Here is a 27,118-nt window from a genome sequence, read left to right on the forward strand (position 1 = left end):
GGTGATGGGTAGGGGGGATGGATTTGTAGTTTTTTACTTTTGCAAAGAAGCCCGAAACTTTCAGATTCGGGATTCCACAGATGTACCAGTTACTATCCAAATACAAGGGACCTTTCAGAAATGTCTGTCTCGGAGTTATTGATTGGAATGGAGGTTTGCTGGAACATCGACAGCAGAGACATGAAAGCTGCCTGGTTTTAAACAGGAGCATTCATCTTCCTTCTTGTCCCATTCCTAGCCTCTCTCCCACCCAATCTAGCTGGAAGGTAGTGAGGGCTTGCCTGGGCTGAAGTTAATTCCAGGCAAATCTCTCTCACCCACCTTCATCTTCTCGGAAGAGGCATGTCCTCCAGTCCAATACTTGGCTAGGGCAGTGGTGTGCTTTCAAAAGATCTGTATAGGCAGGCAGCTGAGGCCCCTTGAAAAGAATCTATTCTTCTGCCACAAGCCTGGTAGGTGAATAGAGGGAGAGAGACAGAGACAGAGACAGAGAGAATGAACTATGGTAGTATCTACTGCCTACAGCAAAGGCTAGAACTGTGGTGGAGATCCCCGCTTTGATCACATAGATGTTAAGGAAGCTATCCCAAATTAAGTAGATACTTTCTCCATTATAAATGCCTAATCAAGATGCTGTGAAGATAAAGGAGCTACAAGGAGGCATTAAATGGGACACCCTAAAGGAAGATGACTAATTCTTTAGTCAGGGCAGCATTTAATGTTTGCAGTAAACAAAGCTCAAGGCTATACAATGAAGTTGAATATAAATGCTGGTAAAGTAGGGAACTTATCAGAATGGAATGAAGTCTTTCAGACAAACTTTTTCTCTCCTCAAATAGCCTTTGGTTCGAAATGAAGCAAGCCAGGAGGCGAAGATGGGGGGGGGAGGCTTTCCTAAATCCATTTGCTTCAGGTGCAACATAAACACACTGGAAAATCAAGGCTTTTTTATGCATGTGCTATAAAAAGCAACTCACATCCAAATTATTATTTGTTTGATTTCTTTTCTTTTTTTTCATTTTCATAATTTGCTTTACCTTTTCAGCTTCTTTAAGCAGCTATTAAAATACAATCTTGTATCTTAAAAGCTTTCATCTTTGGAGATAGGAAAAGTTCATAAATACACAGGGTTTGCTTGTTTGGTTTAGCCCCCATCCATAAATAACTGAAAATATTTTTGTAGTCCAAGTAGATATGCTGTATGATCACAAAAAGTCAGTAAAACGTGAGTTTAGGAAGATGCCAAATGTTTCACTAAAAAAAATTAAAAATGGAAACAAGCTTGCTACTGTGTATATATACATATGTGTGCGTGTATGTTTGCATGTATACATATCCTGCATGGTGTCCCTAACTCTGCATAGGCCAATAGACAATCTAAAGGCTACCATCACATTAGAATTTGCCAAGATCAATGTACTTAAGAATGTTTGAAGATTATGCATCAAATAAGTAAGGAAGAAGAAAGAAATGGCAGCCAATTGGAACATGAAATATAATTTCTATAATTGTCTATGGAGCCTGACTGCGTGCATGTCTGTGCTGTATATATTGTATGTACTGCATATACATACATACACATAATATGTAAACATGCACATATTATGGGAAGTGGGTGGCTACAAATATAAGTGAGTAAGTAAATAAATAAGAGCATATCTGCAACTTGAAGAACAAGTATAATTGCTCTCCAGGGTCATTGCAATTTTATTCTGGCTTGATTTTTAGACACAGAAAACCGGTTAGAGGTTAAAGGCTGAAGAGTGGTAGAACAAGCCTGTTCGCTACAAGTCTCTTGAGAACCTGGACCATGCACCCAGGGATATTCTCTTTTGTTCATAGTGGAATGTGCCCAGGGGTGGGCTGCTGGGGGTTTGGGAGAGCCCCTAGCTAAGATTCTGTGCAGTTTGGAGAACCCCCAAATCCCACAACTGGCTGGCCCTGCCCACCCCGCCCTGCCTCTCCCAGGAGTCTATATGCGGCCTGTTTTGGATGCAGGTAAGTGCAGGGCACCTGCGGAGGTTTGGGGAGGGCGAAAAACGGGCCTCCCGGAAGTTCAGGAAGGCCGGAAATGGGCCCGTTTCCAGCTTCCAGGGAACCTCCGGAGCCCGGGGAGGCTGTTTTCACCCTCCCAAGGCTTGAGGAAAGCCTCCGGAGCTCAGGGAGTGCAAAAATGCCCCACCCCACCATGGTGCAGGAGGCCAACTAGGCCATGCCCACCATGGCTACACCCACCCAGCAACTGGGCAGAGAACCCTTTGCTAAAATTTTTGAAGACCACCCCTGAATATGCCATATGAAGATGCTGCTCAAGGAGCAGAAATTGGCAGCAATTCTGCCGTGTGGACAGGAGACGTAGAAGTACCTACCACTGCAGACGCCACAGAAGTAAAAGCAGATGTAACATGAAGTTAAAACGCAAATGTAGATGTAACTTTGGTTTTTCCTTTTGTATTTGCACTGCATGGATTTTCCTCTTGTGGTTGCAAGGTGCTCTACAAGTGCCACTATAACAGAGACATCTGGCCTAAGAATCAGCCGTGACTCTTCACTGCACGGTGCATCGATCCCCACTACAATAAAAGTTCAGCTTAAAAAAAACAACCCAAACATCATTTCCCTTTCACAGCGTTCCCTGACTTGCCACTCCCTTGGTGGAGGATAAAGAAAAAGTAGTAAAAAAGAGACTCTTGGCATGAGGGTTTCAAACTTGAAAAGAGCAGCTGTGGGAATGTCAGCAAGAAGAGAACCTTCGCATGTGGTGCAGGGGGAGGAAGAGATGAGAGACGAAGGAAGATCTGAGTGGAGGGCAGGGAACACTATCTTTCAGTGACAGCAAGCATAAAATTATACCACTGAGAACAGTGTAAACAGTCAGACATCTCTCTGGTTTATAGTAACTGATGGCTAGGATTTCAGACCCATGTCTCTGGGATTCTCTCTGGTGATATCACTGCAGACCGAAAGCAGAGCCAGACATCTATGCGATTCTCATATCCCACTGCCTTGCCTTCCAGAAGGGTGGGGGGAGAAAAGAGAAGAAGACATCACATGTTGGCAAAGAAGAGGTTGGGAAGAAACTCTATCAAAGGTTGGAAGTGGGAGGTTTGACTGGGGCTGGCGCCACTGGAGGGCAAGAGAGCGATTCACTCTTCTCTGGTGAGGTCAGCCACCCACAGCACTTCCTGTGTGCAGAAGGGGAAGGGGGGAGGAAGTGAGAAAGGCAAGGCTGGGGATGGCAGAACTAGGCAGTCAGCCAAGGCTGGGAAGGCCAGCTGGTGACCCATCCTAACCATGGATGGAACGGCTCAGCTTTGTACTGGGTTGAAAGTCAAACCAGGTTGCTTCTGACCAGGACCAACTCCCAAGGAGGAAACCAAAAAGTGCTTGAGTTAGAAAGGGAGTCTTCAGCCTGCCTAGCTTTCTGACATTCCGTAGCAAAACCTCTTGTTTTCCACGATCAGAATGATGGCCGAGGGATTTACGGGCATAAAGAACCAGTACTTTGGAAGAATGTAGCTGGAAGTCAGCTAGAAAGAGCAACAGAAATCAAGAAGATTTTATAGTTTCATCTACAAGCAGAAACTTGATGGTTGACATTTAAAATTTGACAAGAGGGAAAGGCCACTGATTACTGTCTAGCTATCAGACAAGTCATGATTCACTTTTTATATATATATAAACAATTAAAAATCTTTTATAAGAGAAGATTAAAAATTAATACAAAGTAAGAAAGAAAAAAGCAAGCAAAGAAAAAGCAAAAAGTACAAGAAAAACATTAAAAATAGAAAAGAATGAAAAAAACCACACAAAGTGGTTTCTGATATTCTTCACAGCAGTTATAAGCAGTTGTAAGTACAATTATATATTCATATAATTCAAATATAAGTACAATTATATTTTAAACTCTTTCTCTAAAGTTGCTGCCCAATAAGCTGCATAGCATGGGAGGATCTAATGCTCTCTAAAGTTATGTCATAATACAGGTAGTCTTTGATTTACAATAGTTCATTTAGTGACCGTTCAAAGTTACAATGGCACTGAAAAAAGTGACTTATGATTGTTTTTCATACTTACGACTATTGAAGCATCCTCATGACCATGTGATTAAAATTGAGACATTTGGCAACTGACTCATAGTAACGATGGTTGCAGTGTTCCAGGATCATGTGATCACTTCTGGCAAGCAAAGTCAGTGGGGAAGCCAGATTCACTTAGCAACTTTATTACTAACTTAAGAACTGCTGTGATTCTCTTAACCACTGTGGCAAGAAAAATCATAAAATGGGGTAAAATTCACTTAACAAATGTCTTGCTTAACAACAGAAATTTTGGGCTCAATTGTGGTCATAAGTCAAGGGCTACCTGTATCTTCTTTTTATAATCCGCCTTTCTAATCATCAAAGCCATAAATCAAAAGTTTAATTTTGACACAAATAGAGATTTTCAGTCACAAATAAGTTTAGGCCATGGATTTCAAGCTCACCGTGTCACGTTGCCATCATGTGACGTATCACTATGTTTTTTCCCCTTTGCAGAACGAGTGGGCCTGGCCTGTGCATGATGCAAATGGCCCACAGGCCACCAGTTCGACACCTTTGGTATAGACAGTCTACACTTTTCTCTAATTAAAGAAGTTAGTTTATTCATTTCAGCAAGATCTATCAATTTCACTAACGATTCCTCCTATTGGGCAGTGTCAAATCTTTCCATCTCTGTGTAAGGCCAGTCAAGATTCTCCTCATTATAAAGAAGGTCTGGGAAAATATACTAGAAATTACTGCTTTGATGCTGTGGGGACTGAAAATGATTCCAATACACAATACATATAACATGAAACACTTCTGGTGGAGATCCTCAGATATATATGCCTTGTTTCTTGACATCTCACACCCATCATAAGCACTACATGTAGTCCTCGACTTATGAACACAACTGAGCCCAAAATTTCTGTTGCTAAGAGAGACAGTTGTTACGTGAGTTATGCCACAGTTATTAAGTGAATCACTGCAGTTAAATTAGTAACATGATTGTTTATAGTGAATCTGGCTTTCCCATTGACTTTGCTTGTCAGAAGGTTGTAAAAAGTGATCACATGATCCTGAGACATGGTAGTTGTCATAAATATGAGTCAATTACCAAGTGTCTGAATTTTGATCATGTAATCATGGGCATAATGCAATGGTCGTAAGTGTGAAAAAAATCATGTCAACTTTTTCAGTGCTGTTGTAACTTTGAACTGTCACTAAATGAACTGTTGTAAGTCAAAAACTACTTGTACCTAATGCTCTAAGGAATACAGTTTGGTGATCTTACATGAAAAATTCCAGGATTCTTCCTAGCTCTGCTTCCTAAAGTACAACAGAGTTATGGTCAAAGAAACACTTGAGGAGAGAAATGTATGATCTCTATCTCAAAGGTGCCTTTTCATAGGCAGCTGGACTATTTTTTGAAGAAGACGAAGAAGATGTTTTGCTTCTCATCCAAGAAGCTTCATCAGTCCATCTGCCTTTTGAAAAAATACCTTTGAGGCAACTATGACCTGGATGACTGAGAATCTCCATAGACCAGAGGTCTCCAAACTTGGCAACTTTAAGACTTGTGGACTTCAACTCCCAGAATTCTCCAGCCAGCTATGCCATGGATGTATGATCTTTTTGTGTACAAACATATGGAACAGAAATTGTATCATTTTCACGTTATGCCTGCTTCATGCATGGATAGTATAAAGTTAAAGGCTGTTAAGTGCATTATCCTTGCTTAATAAGCTGAATTATCTATATGAACATGGTCTCACAAAAAAAAAAAGATGAAATCCTGCCCAATAGAAATGAACTCCAAGAAGGGGAAAAAACTATCAGATTCAAAAGTTATAGGAGACTTATAGACCTTCATAAAACTGTTTGATTAAGATATATTATATTTTAAAACATGCCTTTACTGAATCATGGCTTCCAATTGGTTGTGGGTTTTTATCCTATATGATCTAGTAAATACGCTCAATCCATTTTCTGAAACAGAAAATCACAGAGAATAATAGAAAACTGATGGAAAATTTACTCCAAATCAATGAACTGAACAGCGTTGTCCAAGTGGTGCTTTTTGTTCAGACATAGAATAATTTACTCAACACAAACAATTTCCACTGTTGATATCCACAACATATACATCTTTGTTGTGCTTCTTTATATTGACCAGAAATTTTAAACACAAAAATACCTACTCTTGTTTACATCTAATTATGTAGTGAGATATAAAAGCTGAATTTCAGATGCATAGCTTGTATTTCTCTCTCTCTCTCTTTCCCCCATTTAAAAACATCTAAAACCTAGCAGCCTATGTCCCTCAAAATTCTAAAGCCTTTGTGTGGGGGGGGGGGGGGGGAGAGAGAGAGAGAGGGAGAGACTACAAATTCATTCTGTGTATCTTATCCAATCTCACAGTGCTGTTGACTATTATTATCCCAGATGTCCTATATTTCAAATATCAGAATAAAATATATAAAACGTGTACTATGAGGACACAATTTGCATGATAACTTCAGCTGAAGTGTTTCTAAAATGTACAGTTCCTTGAACGCTTGCTTATGTCATCTGAGGCACAAGCCTGCCATAGAATCATGAATCAGTCTGTGAACTCATAGAAAATTCTATTTACTCTTAATCATGATTATTACTGTCCTGTGATAGAGCAGAAAAGGATGTACATTGTTTCCTTCTTCTCCCACAAAAGGGTAAACTCTTGAATATTATCACACAAGATGCATGAAACTCTGCTGCTTTATACATTAGCACATGATGGGTTTTACTCACAGATTTGGGGGGAAAATTGTATTATTATAGTCTTATTGCTGATGTTAAATAGGAATGAATTTTCCTCTTGCTGCTCTGCTTCTTTCAAATGAAGTAGAGAGAACAGAAGCCATTTTATAGGGCTTGAGGGAGGTACCCCACCACCTTTTATGTAGTAAGAGTGATCATGGTTAGAAGTATATTTGGTGTCTACTTTTTGGAAGATGAGTTTTCTAACTATTTTATAGTTTGCAGGCCATCTCAAGACCTGCAAGTTCCAGTCGCAACTCACATTTGGTAGCATATTTTCTTTCAGCAAAAAACACATTAAAAATTACTGCTTTACACTGAGCTTCCGGATAGGACAGAAGAAGATATGAAATATCCTAGCAGTAATTTTTTATGCATTATAATTACAAAAATTTGATGGTCCCACGACTTACACAACAGGAAAAAGACTGTTCAGGTACATAGTAATGTACAAAATATGTCCAATTTCAAATGATGGAAGATTATCATCTTAGATGGCAAAAGATTGCTGTTTGTGTCACAAATATAATCTTGGCTGTCTGTTAGTTGTGGAGCCCATCTCTGCAAGAAGTTGACTTAAAACTAAAGCTAGAAACCTAAAAAAAAAAACCCCACGTCAATAAGTTACTGAACTACAGTTCCAAAAATCTGTCATCACTGGCTATACTGACTGGGATTGTGGGGAATTATAGTTCAGCAACTTCTAGAGGTTCCTCACTCATGGCCTAAAGGAAATGAGTCAAGTCATTTTATGGCAGGGGTCTCCAAACTTTACAACTTTAAGACTTGTGGACTTCAGCTCCCAGAATTCCCCAGCCAGCATAGGGAAGTCTTAACTTTGCCAAGTTTGGAAACCCCTGTTTTAGGGCAAGATAACAGGGCCTTTGGGGAGGAGGGGGAGAACACATTTGTTGCAGTTACCAAAGAGGCCAAGTTATCCAATAGAATTTAAACTCCTTCAGCATTTTCTCTGTCCTAGATATCTTGATACATATTGGATCAGGATGCACGTGACAAGTAGTTTGCTTGAAATAATTATGTTCTTTCACTTCATACTGTAGTTCCTAAAGCATAGAAATGCCCTCATATCATATCATATCTTTTCAAGAGTAAGAAACTATGAATTGGGATCTAGATCCAAGCCTCTAGTTTATCAAGGATTGCCAACAATCTGTGCTCTAAAGGAATATATAATTTCTGTATGTAGTACAAAATAAGCATACTATTGTGAATAGTACTGTTACTTTTGTTAAAACTGTTAATTTTCCTGATAGCTGATACATACACACCATACAAAATCAGTTCTTGCTGTTTGTCACCCATATGTATTTTTGCAGATATTCTTTATTTCAAAGACAGTTTCTTGCTTTACAATTTCACAGTCCTCCAGGACAAAATATACATTACACATTTTTCATGTAAATGATATATTTTAAAAACTCCAGCTCTGTCTTTGGTGTTTTCCTCCTAGGAAAGCAAACTTGGGACATTTACAAATAAAAGTATCCTTTCTTTAGGTAAAGACTAAAAGTTCACAATTTAGGTTTTAGATTGATCCCTATTGCCCCATAATAATCAATTTTAGTTTATTTTATATTTTTGGTTTAATGGGCTGAAAAACAAAGGAGTAGCAAGTGTGTTGTTCTAAAATCTCTATATATTTATAAACACATAGCATTGTTTCATGAACAAACAAATAATTAAATAAGCAACAAGCTTTGTGTGGTACTCCCTTAAGTATATACATTGAGCAACCACTGCTTACCATAAATATATTTTTATGGCTGCTTACATCAGCCAAATCAGAGATACATAAATCTTCATGCGATGATGGAACTGTTATTTCAAATAAAAACCAGACTACGGTGAATTTGGGGCACAAAACTTTTAAAAACCTGAGGACTTGAAGCACAGACTGTATTTGAGATTCGTTCTGAATTTTACCTTTTGGAGGCACAAAACACTTTTTGGGAAAGAAAAAGAAAAAAGAAAAAAAAAGCATTACAATTAGTTGTGTCTGTGAGTTCCTTTGTTTTTACACAAAGCATTACGCAAAAGCCTGCAAGGAGAAAAAAAGAATAGGTTTCCATCCCCCTCCTCCTTAAAGTTCAAAGCCTCATAATAGTTTTTCCATGTAAATAGCGAGACAGGTTTTAACAATGAAAAAACGTATATATTCACAAATGCAATTAATTCGGGTTGAAGTGATTGGATTTCCTCAAACAACACAAAACTTTTAAACTTTTTTTTGGGCTTGGTAAATATGTAAATATTTAGTAATGAGAATAAACAGAGTTTTGGTATTTTTCCACTTTTGCCATATACCTGGCATGCCAGCTTTAATAACATGTGACAGTTTATTTTAAATATAAAGTTTACTTCTAAAGCCCTCATCTAGTTAGAAAGCTTCCCATCAGCAAAGTCGGTTCTAATCAAAGGAGGGTAATTGAAAACAAACAATTGCTTGACTATTGAAATTCAGAGAAAGGGTTAGAGTGGGCTTTTTTTCCTTGGGTCAAATAACTTTTTAGACATAATTAAAGAAAACAAACAAACCATTTCAATGCTGCTCAAAATCTTTGCAAAAAGGGAATTCTCCTAAAATCTCAAAGGTCAACACTTCAAGATATTTTACTTGGAGAGCAGTAGGGAAGGAAGAAAACAATGCAGCAAAAGCTTGATGGATCCCAACCACCTATGCTGCTAATTTGCTAATGGAGATGCTGTGTGTGCAAGAACTGCAGAACTGGGGACTCTCCAAAATTTGATAGTTTCCACTCAGTTGACAGTATACAAATCCTGTTGAAATCAGCAGGGCTACCTTTTGCTAAAAGGATCATGCCCATATAGTGCACATTTTTGAGAATATAGGGAAGCGCTGTTTATCACCTCAGCAGAGAGTGTTTTCTCTTTTGTACAGGTTATACTTGCAAGGTAAGGGTTTTTGAAGGAGTCCTTCTTTAGCATCCATCCATCCATCTGGGGTTCCCTCCCCTCCGCCTTTTCCCCTTCCGATAGTCACCCAAACTTTTAGGCAACCTCCCCAGTTTCCACCTTGCACCCCTTTCCAAGAAACCCATCCAGTCAGGGAGGTCACCCCCAATGTCGAAGAGCTGAGTCACCCATGGTGAAAGAGGACTGGAGAAACTTTTGCTGAGTAATGAATTAGTGTTGGATCCCACAGATATGAGACATAGAATGAGTGGATGGGAAGAACAACCATGGGTTTGAACAGAGAGAGAAGTGGGTACAAAATACTCTCTCTCTGTGTGTGTGTTGTTATTTTGTTTTGTTCTGCCCGGAGGGAGGGGAGGTCACCTTTTGCTCCCAATATTCCCGCAGTCAGAAAGCAGAGGCACACCCTCCTTTCCACAGGATGGGGGAGTGAGTTTAGTCACCTGCCAATGACTAAAGGCCACTCAGTTTACGGGAATGGGGTAAGCCCTTGAAGGCAACCCACCAACAAGCGATTGTGCTTTGTTTCCTACACAAGGGCAGTTTGGGGCATCAGGAGGAAGCCCAGTGCTTGGCACTCAGACTGGCATGTGAGGGAAGAGCCTTTCATAGTCGAGGCCAAAGGTCTGGTCCAAGGGAGCTGTGGACAGGCAACTCTAGGGCAGAGACTGGGAAGTGCACGGTAGGGAGGCAAAAGAAATGGAGAACAAGAATGGGTCAGTTTCTTTGCTCTATCCCCACCCCTTTCCTCCTTCCACCCACCCCCCCTTTCCAAATCTGGCATTTCAGCTTGAGACAGGGTGGGTTCACACACTCACTTCGCCTTGTCTCTTTGTAGGGGAGGGGAGGCAATCTGCAGGACCTCTCCTCCCCCTATGCCCCCCACATACATCCCCCCCCTCAGGGACTGGGCTTAGCTTTGTGGTTAAAGCTTTACACGTCAGAAAGGAGGGGGGCAGGTTTAGAAGAAAGGTTGCACAAGTTATCTTCCCCCAAATTAAAACATACACATGCTTACACACACGCACGCATCCACCCCGCAACCAAAATCCCAGTGAGTGGGATTGGCAAATGGGATTATTAATCCTGGCCCAGAATAAAGGAGGCAGCAGATTCCATGCAGACCCTTCGGCGAAAGGAAGCATCCAGTCACACACCTACCTTCAAGGGCTGCACCGGACTGGGGCTTTAACCAGATGGCGTGGAGAGCAGGTAGGAGAGCCTGGGGTCCCTTTCTTCAACCCCCATCCAGAGGGCAACTGGCAACCCACTCTCTCCTCACTCAGAAGCTAAAGGAAGACCTTGCAATAGGTTGGATTTTCCAATATTTGCTGGAAATCCCCCCTACACCTTTATTTTTGTTATTTTAATTGATTTTTAAAAATGCCACTAGGAAAACTTGGCAGCATCCAGAGATCTAGAGAATAGGGTGGGGAGGAGTATGGTGGGCTGGCATTTCCTCTGGGTAGTTTTTAGACAAACAGCCCAAGAAAAGTCCCTTCCTTCTTTCCTTTCAGAAGAGTCCTATTGTTAGTAGGACTTTTACCTTCCTCCTGTACCCCTCCCCACTCCAAAGTTTGAAGTGGAGCACCTCAGGCTGAACAGCAAGCAGGAGGGGGAAGAAAATGAATGGGTGCTTGTCAACAATGGTACCAAATACATTCTTGAAAGCAACCTGGTTCTGTTTAACACTTTTAAGTTTTTAAAAAGGCAGCTACTTTAAGAATATTATGCCTTTCTCTTTCTTTTTCTTTCTTTCTTTCTTTCTTTCTTTCTTTCTTTCTTTCTTTCTTTCTTTCTTTCTTTCTCTCCCTCCTCCTTCCTTCCTTCCTTTCTTTCTTTCTTTCTTTCTTTCTCTCCCTCCTCCTTCCTTTCTTCTTTCTTTCTTTTCTTTTCTTTCTTTCTTTTTCTCTCCCTCCTCCTTCCTTTCTTCTTTCTTTCTTTCTTTCTTTCTCTCCCTCCTCCTTCCTTCTTTCTTTCTTTCTTTCTTTCTTTCTTTCTTTCTTTCTTTCTTTCTTCCTTCCTTCCTTCCTTCCTTCCTTCCTTCTCTTTCTTTCTCCTACATTCCTGGACACCAATCAAAGAACAAATCACAGGAGGTGGAAGAGGAGATCGAGAGAAAGAGAGAGAGAGTGAGTGAGAGAGAGAGAGAGAGAGAGAGACTGCGTGGTGAAAACTGCATACATACAAAACAAAGTACAGACAGCTATTCCCACCTAACACCCAGCAAACAAAAACCAAAACAAATAGGGAAGGGGGGGAAAAAAGGAAGGAAGGAAGGAAGGAACGGAACCCGGGGCAGAGCCAGCCAGAGAGAAAGGGAAATTTTCACTCCGCGCTGGGATCTGCAGCGATCATTCGGAGCACAACCGTTGGTCTGCTAACCCGCCGTGTCGCCCCCAGCCCACACTCTGAGTCTACTATGCTATGTGTTGCTGGGGAGGGTTCAGGTAAGGGCTCGCATCTCGCTCCGTTTTGAGAAGGGGGGTGGGGTGGGGTGGGGGGGTCTTGCTGTGCGCCTTGTCTTTTTTCCCCCAAACGCTGCTGATTCTAATTTGATTTGATTAAAACGTCTGTCTGGCTTTGAGACTGATTTAAGACTTTCCCTCTACCCCCCTTCCCTTTTTTTCATGTGTGTTTGTGATTACCGAAGGGGGGGGCGCGTTTAGAGAGGAGAAGGCAGTTTAGCAAGGGAATATCATCCCAAACTGACAGAGGAAAATCAAAGTCACCAACATTTTAGAAAACAGCTAAAAAGCGTTCTCTCTCCCCCCCCACTCCCCAATGGCTTGAGTTAACTGCTTTCCCAAAACAGAAAGAAAGTATGTTTGGTTATTAAAATTAAAAGATAGTTTGTTCGTTTATTTTTAAACAAAGAACGGGACAAGGGGAAGAAAAGCCACCCCAAAACACTTTCTCCCCCCCCCCCCCCAAAAACGAGGAAATGTCCTTTTCTGGGAGGGGATAGAAATGGAGAGGGGGGGGGGGGAGAGATCGCAACTTTAGGAAGTGCCTGAATCTTTCTGAGTGCTTTTTTGTGAGTGGTTTGGAGTGTTGTTTTTGTTGCTTGGTAAAGTTTTAACATTTTAGCCCGGTTAGCAAAACTTTTCTCACTGTTACTTTGAGAAGGTTGAAAAGCTGGAGGGGGGGGGGAGATTACTTAGAAGGAGAGTACTTTTTCCGGCAGGGTGTAATTTTTATAAGCAGTAGGTTTTTTGTGTTTTGCAGACAACACCCCAGGCTTTCTGGGAGAGGGCTTGTGTTTAAATAAAATAGAAATGTAAAAAGAAACCTTAAAAGGTCAAAAGTGGTTTGTTTCCCCAGTTGGCTTTTTTGACAATCAAATCATGCCATTTAGCAATAGGCGACCCTTTTGCTCCTACAATAATTAGTTATTTGAAAAGAAAGAGCAAACAAAGCTTTGGGGTTGTTTTTTTTTAAAGGACACAAAACAAAAATATTTGGGATTATTTTTCCGTTTTGGATGTTGGAAAAGGCTGAGGAAAGAAACTGAAAAGGAAAATGCCGGAAAACGTGAGGCCAGGGAGGCCAGCTTTGATTCATTCCTCCAGGAGCAGTCAGGCAAACCCAGTATGTAATGAGTGAGAGACCCAACTCTTAGGTATAGTGGAAAGCGATGCTGCCCATTGCCTCTTGGGACTCTCTTCAGCCAGAAGGTTCTGATCCTTGGCTGAGATAGATAGCAAAATTAAAGAAGGAGAGAAGAAGAGACGCCCAACTGATAAACGTTTATTTACGGCTCTAACAGTCCCATCCGGCAGCTGCAGAAAGCAACCTGGGACCAGCTTTCTTGTTGTTTCCCCCCCCCCACCTCGTAGGATAGACAAAATTAGGGGGCAATGTTCCTCGACAACATGCCGGCATGGCTAGCCTCTGAGCTACCTAAGCTTTAACCCAGCTTTAGACCAACTTGATAGTAATGGAGTAGCAGAACAAAGAGTGAGTGGATCATACTGTACGCTGTAGAAGCTACTACAGGGAAAGTTTCATGGAGGATATAGGTGAAAGGTCCTAAGAAAGGGCATAATTTTTCATAAACAATACTTTCTCTTTACCTGCGTGCACACATATGCGTAAGATTATTCAAGTTTGCATGCAGCTATGGCCAGTCAGACAAAAAGACACCTCTTATTGCTGAAGTCTTCAGTTTTTGGCAAGTAGTTTTCCACCCTGTGCGTTAGCGCCATAACGTAGCCAAACACAAACTGTTGAGTCACGTGGCCTTCTCTGAATTACAGGGACCTGTATAGCATGTGGAAGAAAAGGTAGGAGCCCTTTGTCCAGAGAGAGAACTTGTAGTTCCATCTAAACCCAAGAAGTTTCTCCACAGAGAAATACTATGGTTAGAAATCCAGTGTCCTAACAGGAAGCCAATTCTGTGATACAGGCAGGAATACGAAATTATCTAAGAAGCAAATACCTAAGCTAAAAGCCTAACTATCTAGCCAAATACTCAGCTTTATATATATGAACATCCTCATCAAGAAGGCACATATACATGCTCCAAACATGTATATACCACATCAGCATCTCCTTTCTATGCAGTATTTATCTTGCTGCTTAGAGATGACAGGGCAAGGAGGTTCCCATCATTGGTTTAGTTTGATGATGATGATGATGATGATGAAGATGATGATGATATCCATTCAGTCTTGTCTGACTGTCAGCTGCCAGCTTCTTACTTAGAGGTTCAAGCTGAGGAGGTCTGACACTGACTCTTGGCAATTCTATGGATCAGGTCTGTCCACATCTTTTGACCTTGCACTATTTCTTTGAGTTTTTCTATGTTCTGGCTGGTGTCAGCTTTGATGGTGACCATCATCCATTTGGCAAACTGAAGATATATTAACCCTTTGAATGGATTTGAAGTATAGAGAGCAAGTGTACAGTTGAAGAGCTGTTTCCGTGTAAAACACATTTGATGCTATTGACCAATTGTTTGGAGAGATATTGGCATATCTGGATTTCAAAATGAACATGAATGTCATATGTATAAGGAATGGGAATGGTAGCACCAGGCCCTGCTCCAAACCAAAGTGGGGGAAACATCAAAAATGCATGAGAACTGCAGGAATCTGCATAATATCAGACCTTGTTCATCTCATAGGCATCTCTCTCACCCAGCCTATCTGAGTCTCCACATGGCTATTTAAAATTAGCAAAGAGACAGAATGTAAACTATCAGTGTCAGGACAATCAGATACACGACAGGAAGCAGACTAATTCATACAGTCTGTCCTATACAGGGATCTCTGTACAGTTCTTCCAATACCCTGACACAGATATTGCTTCATATCCCCAAATGAAGGCTGCCAGGACTCGACTGTCTGGAAATTCTAGATTTAGCTCTGTGGAGAAGGTATTCCTGCATGCATTTGAGGAATTCTTTTTCTAACTTGATAACAGGTGTTATGGCACCAGAAAGCCAACTTCAACCCAGAATATCAAACCTGGTATGCTAATGCACCGTTAAACATTCATTAATGCCTCTTACCTATTAGGAGTTAAATCTTGATTTTGGAGGAAGGTTCAGAGCAAAATTGTATAAGTAAATTCCCTGTCCCCTTTTCTTGCTGCCTTCCATCTCACAAACAGTTGTATTGAAAGCAGCTGTTTAGATTTGAGAAGTAGATCAACCTCTCCTACACACTCATATTTTTGCATGCACACATTGGTGCACACGCATACGCACAGAGGTACACACTTTTTATATACACACTTTTTTCCTAAGGTGTTCTTCACTACTTGCTGATCTAAGTTTTCTGATCCTGAACCCTCAGTCAGTAAATCAAAGAGAAGAAAAGTTGTACAAACTGTCTTGACAGTTTTGCGTTATTGTGCAGTTGAGCAAGGAAAACAAAACAACGGAGGCTCTGTCAAGACATTTCGAATGAGACTTCAGTTTTAAGGGGGCATATCCTCAGCAGCTTCCCGATCAAGTACTAAGCTCAATTTCAATGTTTTTAATGTTTCATATTTCTGCTTTCATTGTGTTGTAAGTAATCCAGAATTGCTTTGGATAGTGAGATGGGTGTATATCAATTTTATAATAAATAGAAAATCTCTTATTCACGCAGCGGTGGAGAAACCATAAATACAGTCTGATCCATAACCTAGGTGGCCAGGGTTAAGAACAGAATCTCTGCATACCCATCACCAGGGCATCACAATGAATTGCAAACAAATGTTCTAAAAGTGTCTATACTTTTGTATCTCCCAACCTTTGAAAACAAATTTCCTTTGCTTAGATATAAAAATTGGAGCAAAATGTATACCACATGGCTAAAACAGATGAGACTGCCAAAACTTAATAAACTGTTTCATGGGCCAGGTCTGACACATAATTAGGCACGCTCTGGGAAGAAGCCAATGCTTTTTCTATGAAGTACCTCCTGTGCTTTTTATTAATTCCATCAATGGAGTGACTAGCATGAACAGGAATGATGCCATGGCATTTACACAGCTAAAGCAGCTCACCTAGTCTTCAAATTTAGAGACATCCAGATGTTCTCTTTATACTCGTATTTTCTGGTGTATGCAAGGGTTCTGAAGACATTCTTGACAAAATCCAATTTGTAAAACCAATCTAGGAAAAACTCAGTTCCCCTTCCAAGACCACAAGAAGTGTAACATGTCTACACAATAATTCTGTGGTCACAATTATTTTAGCTTCTTACAACCAAGATCAGGTTAAAGCTTCACTTTTGCTGAAGCCTCCCCATATACCCCAGGCATTTGCTAAATCTGGGAGCAAAGGTCCAGTATAAAAATCCGGATGACCAGTATAACTGTTTCTATCAAGCTCTCTGTCAAAAACTGACATAATAGCCTTAATGATAGCCAGAAGAAGCCAGGATTATAAAAAGCCAGTTTCTCACATGAAGATATTCCTTGGTTCCTGAAAGATAAGAATAGTTTGTTCATTCTTGGACAGATGTCAATCGCAACATGTTAGGCCACCTGTGATCCATTTTTGTAGGTGAAATGTGATCCCTAAGGTGTCATCAAGGGGAGATGGATGTCAGGAAGACAAACAGCCTCAGGATGACAACATTGTTAACACTGGAAAGCTTTTAAAGTGCAGAGAGGCAGACCGGCAGATCTGGCAAAGCAAAGCAAGGGGGTCCAAACAATAGGCATCGCCTAAGTAGGCAAGGTTGGTTGGCAGAGACAGAGCCTATATCACAGGTAGGAACAGCAAGCCTGTATTAAGCTAGGTCATGGGCAAGAGGCTGCTTGGATGTTAGCCCAGAAGATGTGGAACAATTAGTCACTGGAACTTAGTCAGAGAGAGATGTCTGAGGTCTTGAACAAAAGGCAACATGGTGCTTACCCTGACTATATATGGGAAAATCAAGCTCTTTTTTGACCGCATTGAATTGCAGGCAACCGAGGAGGACAGTCTCACGAGGCCTTGAGGAGAAGCCAAGAGAACAGAACACAAAGGTGCGGGCAGGGGTTGGGGGGGAGGACACACAGTTGTCTGAATGTAGTAATAGTGACACAGGAGAACAGACAGGAGAGAGGAGCCCCAGGAGAGAGGAGATTGCCATAAAAAGGAGATCAATGGGGGACCCAAGAGAGAAGAAGGCAGGGAGTCGCTAGTGAGTTTGATCGCAAAAGAGGGGATTGAAGGGGTACTATTAGCTCTTTGGAGGAATACTCTGGAAAGGGGCCTGAACTTCTGCAGGACATCTGCAGAAAAAAAAAGAAAAGAAATGAGGCGTAAATGGTTAAATGAGTCTGGGCTGCCGAGGAGGAATCAACACAATGGTAGAAGGTAAAGGCTCTCTTGCTTTAGGCCTAGTGACTACATAGACCATATTGTTTTGTAGGTTGCAATACAATGAGGGCGGCCATTGTTTTCTTTCCATAAGGTTTTTTTTCCCCCAGGCTAGGCTACCGCCTTGAGATTTCCTAGTGGTCTCCCATTGAAGAATTAACCGGATTGATTTTGGTTAGCTTTTCTGAGATTGGTGATGGTTAGCTAAGTGCTATCACCTGTTGGGATCTACTCTAGAACAGCAAGGGCATTAAAAAAAATTCATTTTCTTGTGGAAGTTTACTCAACTCTGTACAGGTAGTCCTCGACTTACAAAAGTTCACTTAGTGACCATTCAAAGTTACAATATCATTGAAAAAAGTGACCGTTTTTCACACTTGTAGCACCCCCGATTTTCATACTTGTAGCATCCCCATGGTTACGTGATTTACATTTGGATGCTTGACAATGGACTCATGTTTGTGACAATTGCAGTGTCCAGGAGTCATGTAATCAGTCACCTTTTGTGATCTTCTGACAAGCAAAGTCAATGGGGAAACCAGATTCACTTAACAACCATGTTATTAATTTAACAACTGCTGTGATTCACTTAATAAATATGGTGAGAAAAGTCATAAAATGGAGCAAAACTCACTTAACAACATAAATTTTGGACTCAGTTGTGGTTGTAAGTTGAGGACTAACTGTACTCCCAACTTATGGCAAGGCAATTTCCTGCTTTTTAAAATGCGGTAAAATAAGTGTGTGAAGCCACCATTGGCTTGTTGCACTTATTAAGAAGCCCACAGATTTTTAAAAGCAAAGCAGAATGAGATAGTATCCTTAATTCAAGGTTACCTCCTCACTTTAAAAAGAAAAAAACCACCTCCCTCAATCTATAGCAGGGTGTCAAACTCATGTTGTCACAGCGTCATCAGGTGCTGTATCACGACTTCCCCTCCCTTCGCTAAACCAGGCATGGGCACGGTCAATGTGTGACACATCCAGCCCATGGGTCAAGAGTTTGACAGCCCTGATCCATAGCCTCTTCATCCCATCTGGAAAGATAGTTTGTTTTCTATAGAAACTAGAAACAAGATACCCCCCCTCCCCCAGTCTAATGTCTAATCTCAGTGTTGGTTTTATTCTTGATATAAACCAGCATTTCTCATCCTTGGGAACTTTAAAATGTGTAGTCTTTGACTCCCAGAATTCCTCAGCCACCATGGCTCACTGGGGAATTCTGGGAGTTGAAGTCCACATCCTAAAGTTGCTAAGGCTGGGAAGCACTGATATAGACAGATCATGAAAAGGCTAGCAATTTCTCATTTAGCTTGTAATAATGGGAGGCTCTATTTATTGTAAGCATACTTTGTGCATTCTTGTGCTCCGGCATACAACTGGTTAGATCAAGAGAGGGTTATGCCTGTTGGCTTTTCCTTCTGTCTGTAATCCCTTCTACAGATCTTCAGAGTTAATCTGCAAATCCAACTGTAAAGGCACTTAGAACACTAGATTTTCTGTGAATGCACTATGCTAGATAGAAAGATCACTAATGAAGATTTCTCCCCAGCATTCTTTGAGTAAGGTGATCACAAATTATCCTGCAATTGTTTTCACAAGTACTTTGAAATTCCATGGGAAGTGGCTTCTCATGTGCTCCTGCCAACAGCTCAGTTTCTCCCAAGAGAACGGTCCACAAGATGAAAGGGAATCAATTTGCCTTAATCTTCCAATTCTTGGGAGAGTTTTCGGTCAGAAAAATCCAGAAAGCACCACTGATGCTTCCATATCAAAGAATCTGCTGCACTGCAAAAGGAAAACATCCAGAGATGCCTTCAGCTCTTTGTATTGACTGCCTGCTTCATAGGCAGATATTTCAACTGACTTAAGTTTATCTGGGCTTGATCTAAGAGAGGCCATTACTGGCTCTTGTTTACACATGTCTCAAGTAACCAAGCGGGCACTAGAATTTAAGCTTAGTAATTTCTCTTTTGCTTAGGATTAATACATGGTTTTGTACCAAATCATATTGTACAAAGGGGTTTCTCCTCAGTGTGGCTTCTGTCCTTCCCCTCCTCCTGGCTTTGAGAAATTTGGATTTTCCTCTTGCCCCGCCTTCTAGCCTTGATACTCTTGGAAGCTCACATCACCCTGTGGTTTTAGACTAAGCTGGTCAGATTTAGTTTCAGCAGAGCTCAGCTCAGTGTTTACTTCAGCTCCGCTGGCTTCTGCGTTAAACTATAAAGGCACTTATGGAGCCTCCCTGCAAGAAAGCCTCTGCAGTCAACTAAACAGGGCCTCAATTTGTTGCTGGGGCCGAGGACGGTTTTGAGGCTGTGCAGGCCTCTTCTACTCTGAGTTTACGCAAAGTAAATCCCACTGAGATCAAGAAAGCTTACCTCCAAGCAAGCACGGGAATGAGTTTTATATAAAGCAAAAGCAGCCATCGGAGAAGGCTTCAAAGAAACACCACTGTACTCTCAATTGCTTCCCAATCCCTGAACTGCTCTCTGTCCTTTGTTATCAGTCCGTGCTTCCAATCAATACTTCATTCCTAAGAATGCCTTGCTATAAAATCTGGTGCCAAAATCTGGTAACCCTTCACCACATGCAGCAATTGAAATAAAGTGTTTCCTTGCAGCATTTCAACACATGGCTTGTTCTCTGCATGCTTGAGGTCTTTCATCCAGAACAGTTGCTTTCCTTCAATGGAAATCCATCATATGTCACACTGCAGGAAGCCTCTTGTTATACACAGAATGCGATGCTAAGCACACGGTGTAGAAGTAGGGCTGCAACCCTAGGCTCATTCTTCCCAGATTTAAGTCCCTACGGGGAGACTAACACTCAATAAAATGCCAAGCCTTGCAAGATACGTTCCACCGAAGGTAGCATAATTTACCACTGAGTAAGTACACAAGAGGAATAGCCTACGACTTCACGCCCAGTGTTTGGACCATGTGCAGAATGCTCATGCTTTCATGTTCTGCAGGCCTTCCGTGATGTTCTTATAGCCTCAGCATTTAGTATCTGAAGCATCCTTTCAGCATTGATCTGGAAGGTGCAGAGGGAGGGGGAAAGGTGTTCGGCATTTTCTCTTTTTTTGTGTAGAACTGGAACTGCCAATCTTCCTGACCTGCATCCATATCTAAAATTATATTTGTATTATATAGCAATAGCAAATAGCATTTAGACTTCTATACCGCTTCACAGTGCTTCACAGCCCTCTCTTAAGTGGTTTACAGAGTCAGCCTATTGCTCCCAACAATCTGGATCCTCATTTTACCCACGTCGGAAGGATGGAAGGCTGAGTCAACTTTGAGCCAGTCAGGATTGAACTGGCAGTTGGCAGAATTAGCCTGCAATACTGCATTGTAATCACTGCGCCACCACAACTCCTATATAGTCTAGACATGATCTTGTCAACTGTAATCCAGGGGTACTGGACACACTTGGCGGTCCTGCTTCATAAGTGTGGAGCTAAGAAATGTTTAGTTTCTTTGCTTTCACTTGCAAATATGAGTCTAGTCCAAAAGGATCGCTTCACAAACTTGTCTCAAGTAACTTGTTTTTCACTTGTCAAGGAACTATACTGTAGTATCCCCATATTTTTTGGCATGGCACAATAGAGCACACTTGTATAGCTTTAGTGCATCTTGCTTCCCTATTCTTTTCTGACATTGTCTTTTGCATATTGCTGTGCAAGTAAATTAGTGACGCTAAGCATGTAGCTAAATAATTTACTTCAAGTTGTCAAAGTTGAGAAAGGCTGCCTTAGCTTGCAATCTTTTCAGCACCCTTTATTCTTAAGAATGGCTGGCTTGGGAATTCTGGGAGTTGAAGTTCATAGATTGTAAAGGGTCATAGTTGCCCACCCCTTCTTTTTTCTGACCTTGTTTGTTTTCACCTCCCTTGCAACATTTCTCTATTCTGGGCACATTTCCCCTTCTCTGCAGCTGCTGATATGTGAGTGGTTATTGATGGTCCTCCATTTGTCCATTGGCTGTAAATATAATATATTCACTAAGGTTGCAACCCTAGTCATATTTACCAGGTAGCAAGTTAACCTGGAATCAATGACCCTTCATCTCATATGTGACTAGGAAATTCTAAGTTGGACATAGAAGTTTAACATCTGCTGGAAGATCTAATAAAGGCTTTCTTATTCCTAGCAGCATCCTGGCATATCTTCAATGTGTTGTTGTTACATAAACAGTTGGAAATACCCCAGTAGACCATATTAATCTACAGAAATATTCTCTTCATCTAGGAATTTCCGGATACCTCATTCAGTTTCACACTTTTTCTGTTCCTTGTCACTATCCACGTTATCCACCTCTCCTGGAGCAAACAGCTTACCTCAGAATGGAAAAAATCCTTACAAATCACAGCCTCCATCTGGTTAATTTCACTGTTTTCTTTTCTTTTCTTTGCATAGCCTTGACTCTGTCACTGATGCAAACAAGCCTGTTGGCTGCTTGAGGCTCCCCAGTATCATCTGCAAACCCCTCATTGCTCAGCCTGCAACAACTTTGGGGGAACAAAATAGATGTAAGGACAATATGCATCTAACGACAAACCATCTCATTCCAGCCTAATAGCTCCCTTTTTTTTGGCCAAAAATTCACCAAATGAGTGGACAAGTATTTTCTCAGTCTAGGGGCTGCAAAATGAAAATAAATTAGACCACAGTGAAATATAGACCACAGTTGGTTGGTTTTGAAAGTGAAACGTAATAAAAGCATTTGGCCAATGCTACTGATTCCCTGTAAGGGTCCAGATGCTAAAAACAGATGCCATATCATTTGTAGTGTGCCATAGTCAGATCTGATAGGGGACCCCCTCAAAGATTCATAAAAATCCATCATAATCTTATCTATCTATCTATCTATCTATCTATCATCTATCTATCTATCTATCTATCTATCTATCTATCTATCTATCTATTTATGAACATGGCTCATTGATTAAAAAATTGGCCACTCCGAGGACTGTGCATGTAACACCTCTGCTGCATGCGCTGCATTGGATGATGTTTTGTTTGTGGGACCAATGTAAGATCTTGGTTATCACCTTTAAAGCCCTTCATGGCATGGAACCAGAAGAACCATCTTGTCTTAATTATATCAACCCATCCAACCCAATCAGGCAGGGAGGATATGTTACAGACAGCATCAGTTATAGTATTTCACCTGGTAGTATCTAGGAAAAGAGGCTTCTCTATTGTTGCCCTACCCTATGGAATATCATATCTCCAGATATGAGTTTGGCCCCCCACTCTTTTGGCCTTGTAAGCGTTAAAACCAGAGAATTAAGACTATCTCTGCCAAGTGGCATGGGGTTTGAAGAATACACAACCCTGGGGCTGGTTGGTGGCTTAAGAGCGTTCCCTCTGAATTTTTTTAAAAAATTTTTAACTTGTCTTTTAACTTGGCTCCTATTTCATTCTTCATTCTGATTTAATTCTGCTTTTAAGTTTATTTCTTTTATATGGTTTTATCGCCTGTATCTGAATTGCTTGGATAATGAGATGTGCAGTGTCTACATTTGATAAATAAAAGATTATTTTGTTACATATATTATAATGATCCTCGATGGTATATTGATGTTTATTCCATCTTCATGAGCTTTTTTAAAGTAGCACCAAAAAGTTTGCAGAACTGGCATTTGAATGTAAGATATGCAAGACAGAACTACCAGTGTTCCGCAATTGGAAAAGGGACATTGGACATTTTACATTGCTTGGCTCCTTTTGGCTCTTGGAGAAATCCCTGAATTATACTCTATACAAACAAGCATATTTCTGAGGTTTCTTGCAACCAGTATATATTAAAAACACACTTTAAATCAAGCAGAGAAGGATAAGGATAAACGACATTAATGAACTATGCTTTTTACTGCTAGCCCTTTGTAAATGAAATTTTTTTCTCACCTAACATTATCCTGGAAACTGAAAAGTGATAACCTTTCTTTCAGTGTGCCACGTTTTTAGTGCATCCTAAAATTTCCAAAATAATCTTTGACCTATTTGGAAAGCTTCAGTCTGGGAAAGGATGTACTATGTTCTAAATTAGAAGCCTTCTTTATTAAGACATCAGGCCTTCAACGCACAATGCTACAGAAAATACGATTAGAAAGAAAACTTTTAGCATGTTGTAATGATTTTGTTCAGTGAAGATTAAGGAGTGCTAGTAATTTGTCTTGTATCAGTAGAATTTGTTTAAAGAAGTACAGTTTCCTTCTAAAAGTTCAGTTCTTGTTATGTCTCTATCTCATGTATACTCAGTCCTCATTTAATGACTGGTTGCAGTTCAAAGTTACGACACCTGCAGGACGGGTGCTTGACAGTCTGTAAAGCCATCCATCATAAATGGTCGTGGCATCCCCTCTGTGGTCATATGACCAAATATTGGGAAGGTCAACTTTATGACCCATCGCAGCAGTATTCCACAGTAATCTGATTGTGACTCGCAACTGTTTTTTCTGGTTTCTGAACATTTTTGCTGGTTTATGACAAAAATACTCATTCAAATGAATGGGTTTGCTTTGACCACTGTGAAAAAGGCCAGAAATTACTTCTCGTCACATGGGTGCCCTGATTTACAACCATAATTACTTACAACCAGGGATGGAATTCTACTGGTTCAGACCGGTTCTATAGACCTGGTTGTTATGATTCTGCACAGTTCAGAGAACCGGCAAATCGTGCCCCTGGCTGGCCCTGCCCCTCTCTGCGCAGCCCTCCCCGCCCAGTCACAACATTGCGTGCATGCCTGACATCGCTGGTTGCGTTCTTCCCCACCCAGTCACTCCTTAAGATATTTCTTTTTTCTCCCCCTCCCAATGATCAGCTGTTCCTATGATCAGCTGTGTCGGGATTCCCCTTGCTGTCTTATTGCTTTGCCCAGGAGGCTTCCCTGAGGCCCAGGAAGGCAAAAGATGGAGGGGGGTGCAGCTGTCCCTGCCCCCTCCAATTTTTACCTTCCTGGGCCCCAGGAAAGCTTCCTGGGAGCAAAACACCCCCCAGGAGGCTTCCCTGAGGCCCAGGAGGCCCCAAAATGGTGCGCAAGGGGGTTCTGTGTGCCCCCCCATGCGCCATTTTTTGCCTTCCTGAGCCCAAGAGAAGCCTTCTGGGAGCAAAACGCCCCTGGGAGTTTCGCCCAGGAGGCCCCAAAGGCAGCAGCGGCTCCTGGTTTTTTTTTTCCTTTCTGAGCCCCAGGGAAGCCTTCTTAATGCTGATCTCAAATATGGTACAAAGTCAAGGTCTACCTGCATGAATTCGTGATTGACCCCATTTTAACTTTTGCCTTTTCCTTTCCAACTATCTATGTGCACACTGAAACAGCCTTCTGATTACTCTGGTTATTCTCCGATAAACATGTACCCCACTTATGGAACAGAAATGGAGGGCTAAACATTTTGAAGGCATGACATGTCCCTTCTCCTTTATAGGAAAAAAAAGTTCTGTTTTTGGATTATATAACTTCCATATAACTTTATATTTTATATAACTTCATTATATATTCTAATGCACTTTATATAACATAGTTTTCAATAACTGTGGTTTTATGTTTCCAACATATTGAATGTACCTGCTTTTTACAAAAGACCTTGGGTAAAACTGGGTGACTATCAGCTTTAGCCTTGGTCAAGTTCAAGCAAGTTACACTTCATTGATTTGAGGAGCAAGGACCAGACGACAATATGTGAATCCTAGTTCTACCTCTTACTCTCATATTTTGTGCCCTCTGCATAATTTGTATTAGATTAATTAAGACCATCTCTACTGAATGAAAAAGTGCTTAAATGCTACTACAGGTAGCATTAAATGGTACTACAGGGTACCAGTGTCGCAGTTGCCCACTGAACTCTTGTCACAGTTCAGGCCAGAGGTAGTATTCAGCAGGTTCTGACCAGTTCTGTAGAACCAGTAGTGGAAATTTTGAGTAGTTCAGAGAACCAGCAAATACCACCTCTGACTGGCCCCACCCCCATCTATTCTCTGCCTCCCGAGTCCCAGCTGATTGGCTGGGTCTTCTTTTGTTGCCCTGCACAGGAGAACGGAGCTGGAAAGCAGGTTAGTGGGGTGGGGAGGGAATGGGATTTTGCAGTAACTTTCCCCCAGGAATGGGGAGGGAATGGGGATTTTACAGTATCCTTCCCCTGCCACACCCACCAAGCCATGCCCACCAAGCCACGCCCACAGAACTGGTAATAATTTTTTTTGAATCCCACCACTGGTTCAGGCAGAATTTTCACAGCCTAGGCCAACTTTCCCAAACCTGATATATTTTTCCAGTTATGTCACTCTTTACCAACTACAGTTCTAACCAGCAAGGCTTGGCTGGCTGGTGTAGGAGAACAATCCAGTCCTGTGTCTCATTTTCCCTTGGGTTCTTGTTTGACAAACACTTTGTGCAGATGCAAAATTATTTTTCATCCTGCTATGGAAGGCTGGGGGGGAGGGTTCTCTTCTCTGTAGGATGAGGGTAAAAACATAAACCTATATCAATGCACGACTGTGAGTGCTCTCTCCAACCTTAACAACACTTCTGTCGGAACATGTAGAGTCGAAGTGGCTAAGATTACACACATGTAGATCCACTCGCTCTTTCTTTCTTTTTCTTTTTAACTAGAGCCACCAAATGGAGCCAGGTGCAAAAAACATTGAATAAAAGGGATTAAATGAACTCCATAGAGCTCCTGGTGCTTCTGTCTATATATATCCATTCCCAGTTTCCCCAAGCTTGCTTTATTTCAAGGGAAGGGATTTTGGGATTGAAATTGTGCAAGAGTCAGAAATGCTGCTCATCTATGGTAAAGCTTTCAGATCCAGCTGCACCTTTAGTCTGCCAATACGTAAGATTAAGCTGTTAGCCTCCCATCCGAAAAAGGGAAAACAACTTACAAAAGAAAATACAAATTTTCTTCTAACTATCCATGCATCGAGTTACATTGTAGAATAATTTTTCTGTTTCATATATCCATGGGCAACCCACACAAACTAAAAACATGCACGTTTGTTTAAAGATAATTCCCCTTTGCCTTCCAGCCAACATTAGCAGGATCCGCATATGCAGACAAAGAGTTTGAGAGGCAGCACTGTCCGGTGTATAATTACTTAGGCTGAAATCCTATCCATGAAGCGTCTTACATCATAACTGTCATGCAGGCTAGGATCCTGTATTTATGGCAAAGAGGCATAACATAGTGACATAAGGTTAGGAAAATCAGCAGGAAGAATCACCCAAACTGAATCATGCTGCAATTCCTTCGCTTTTGCTAGGCTGGAACAGACAGCAACAATATGTACTCTCATACTTGATTAAACGAATGTTGTGGGCAGGCATGACGTTGACAATTGCTCTCAGTTGATAGTAAATGTGTTTGAATTCTGCTGGAATTGCTTCACAGTAAACATGTAGAAGATTGGTCTTAGATTTTAGAGAAGAGACTTGATGGGTTATTCCAAGCGATGTGTTGTTTTCATCCTGCTCGAGTTGTTTGTTTCTTTTCTCATGGAGTTTATTATTTTAAAATCTTTTGGAAGAAGACG

The 27,118-nt window shown here is 41.2% G+C and overlaps 1 protein-coding gene across 1 annotated transcript in view; it reads left to right on the forward strand.

The window, feature by feature from the left end:
• Positions 1–11,960: 11,960 nt before the first annotated feature.
• The window catches only part of CLCF1 (cardiotrophin like cytokine factor 1), a 49,256-nt gene continuing 34,098 nt past the window's right edge, over positions 11,961–27,118 (forward strand). The window contains exon 1 of the mRNA XM_087950474.1: positions 11,961–12,226. Within this exon, the coding sequence (XP_087806600.1) occupies positions 12,199–12,226 (28 nt within the window). The 5' untranslated portion in view covers positions 11,961–12,198. The remainder of the gene's footprint in view (positions 12,227–27,118) is intronic.

Source organism: Notechis scutatus, chromosome 1 (genome assembly GCF_049901735.1).
Source record: "Notechis scutatus isolate UNSWTSFEM ecotype Mainland chromosome 1, rNotScu1.2, whole genome shotgun sequence".
NCBI lineage: Eukaryota > Metazoa > Chordata > Lepidosauria > Squamata > Elapidae > Notechis > Notechis scutatus.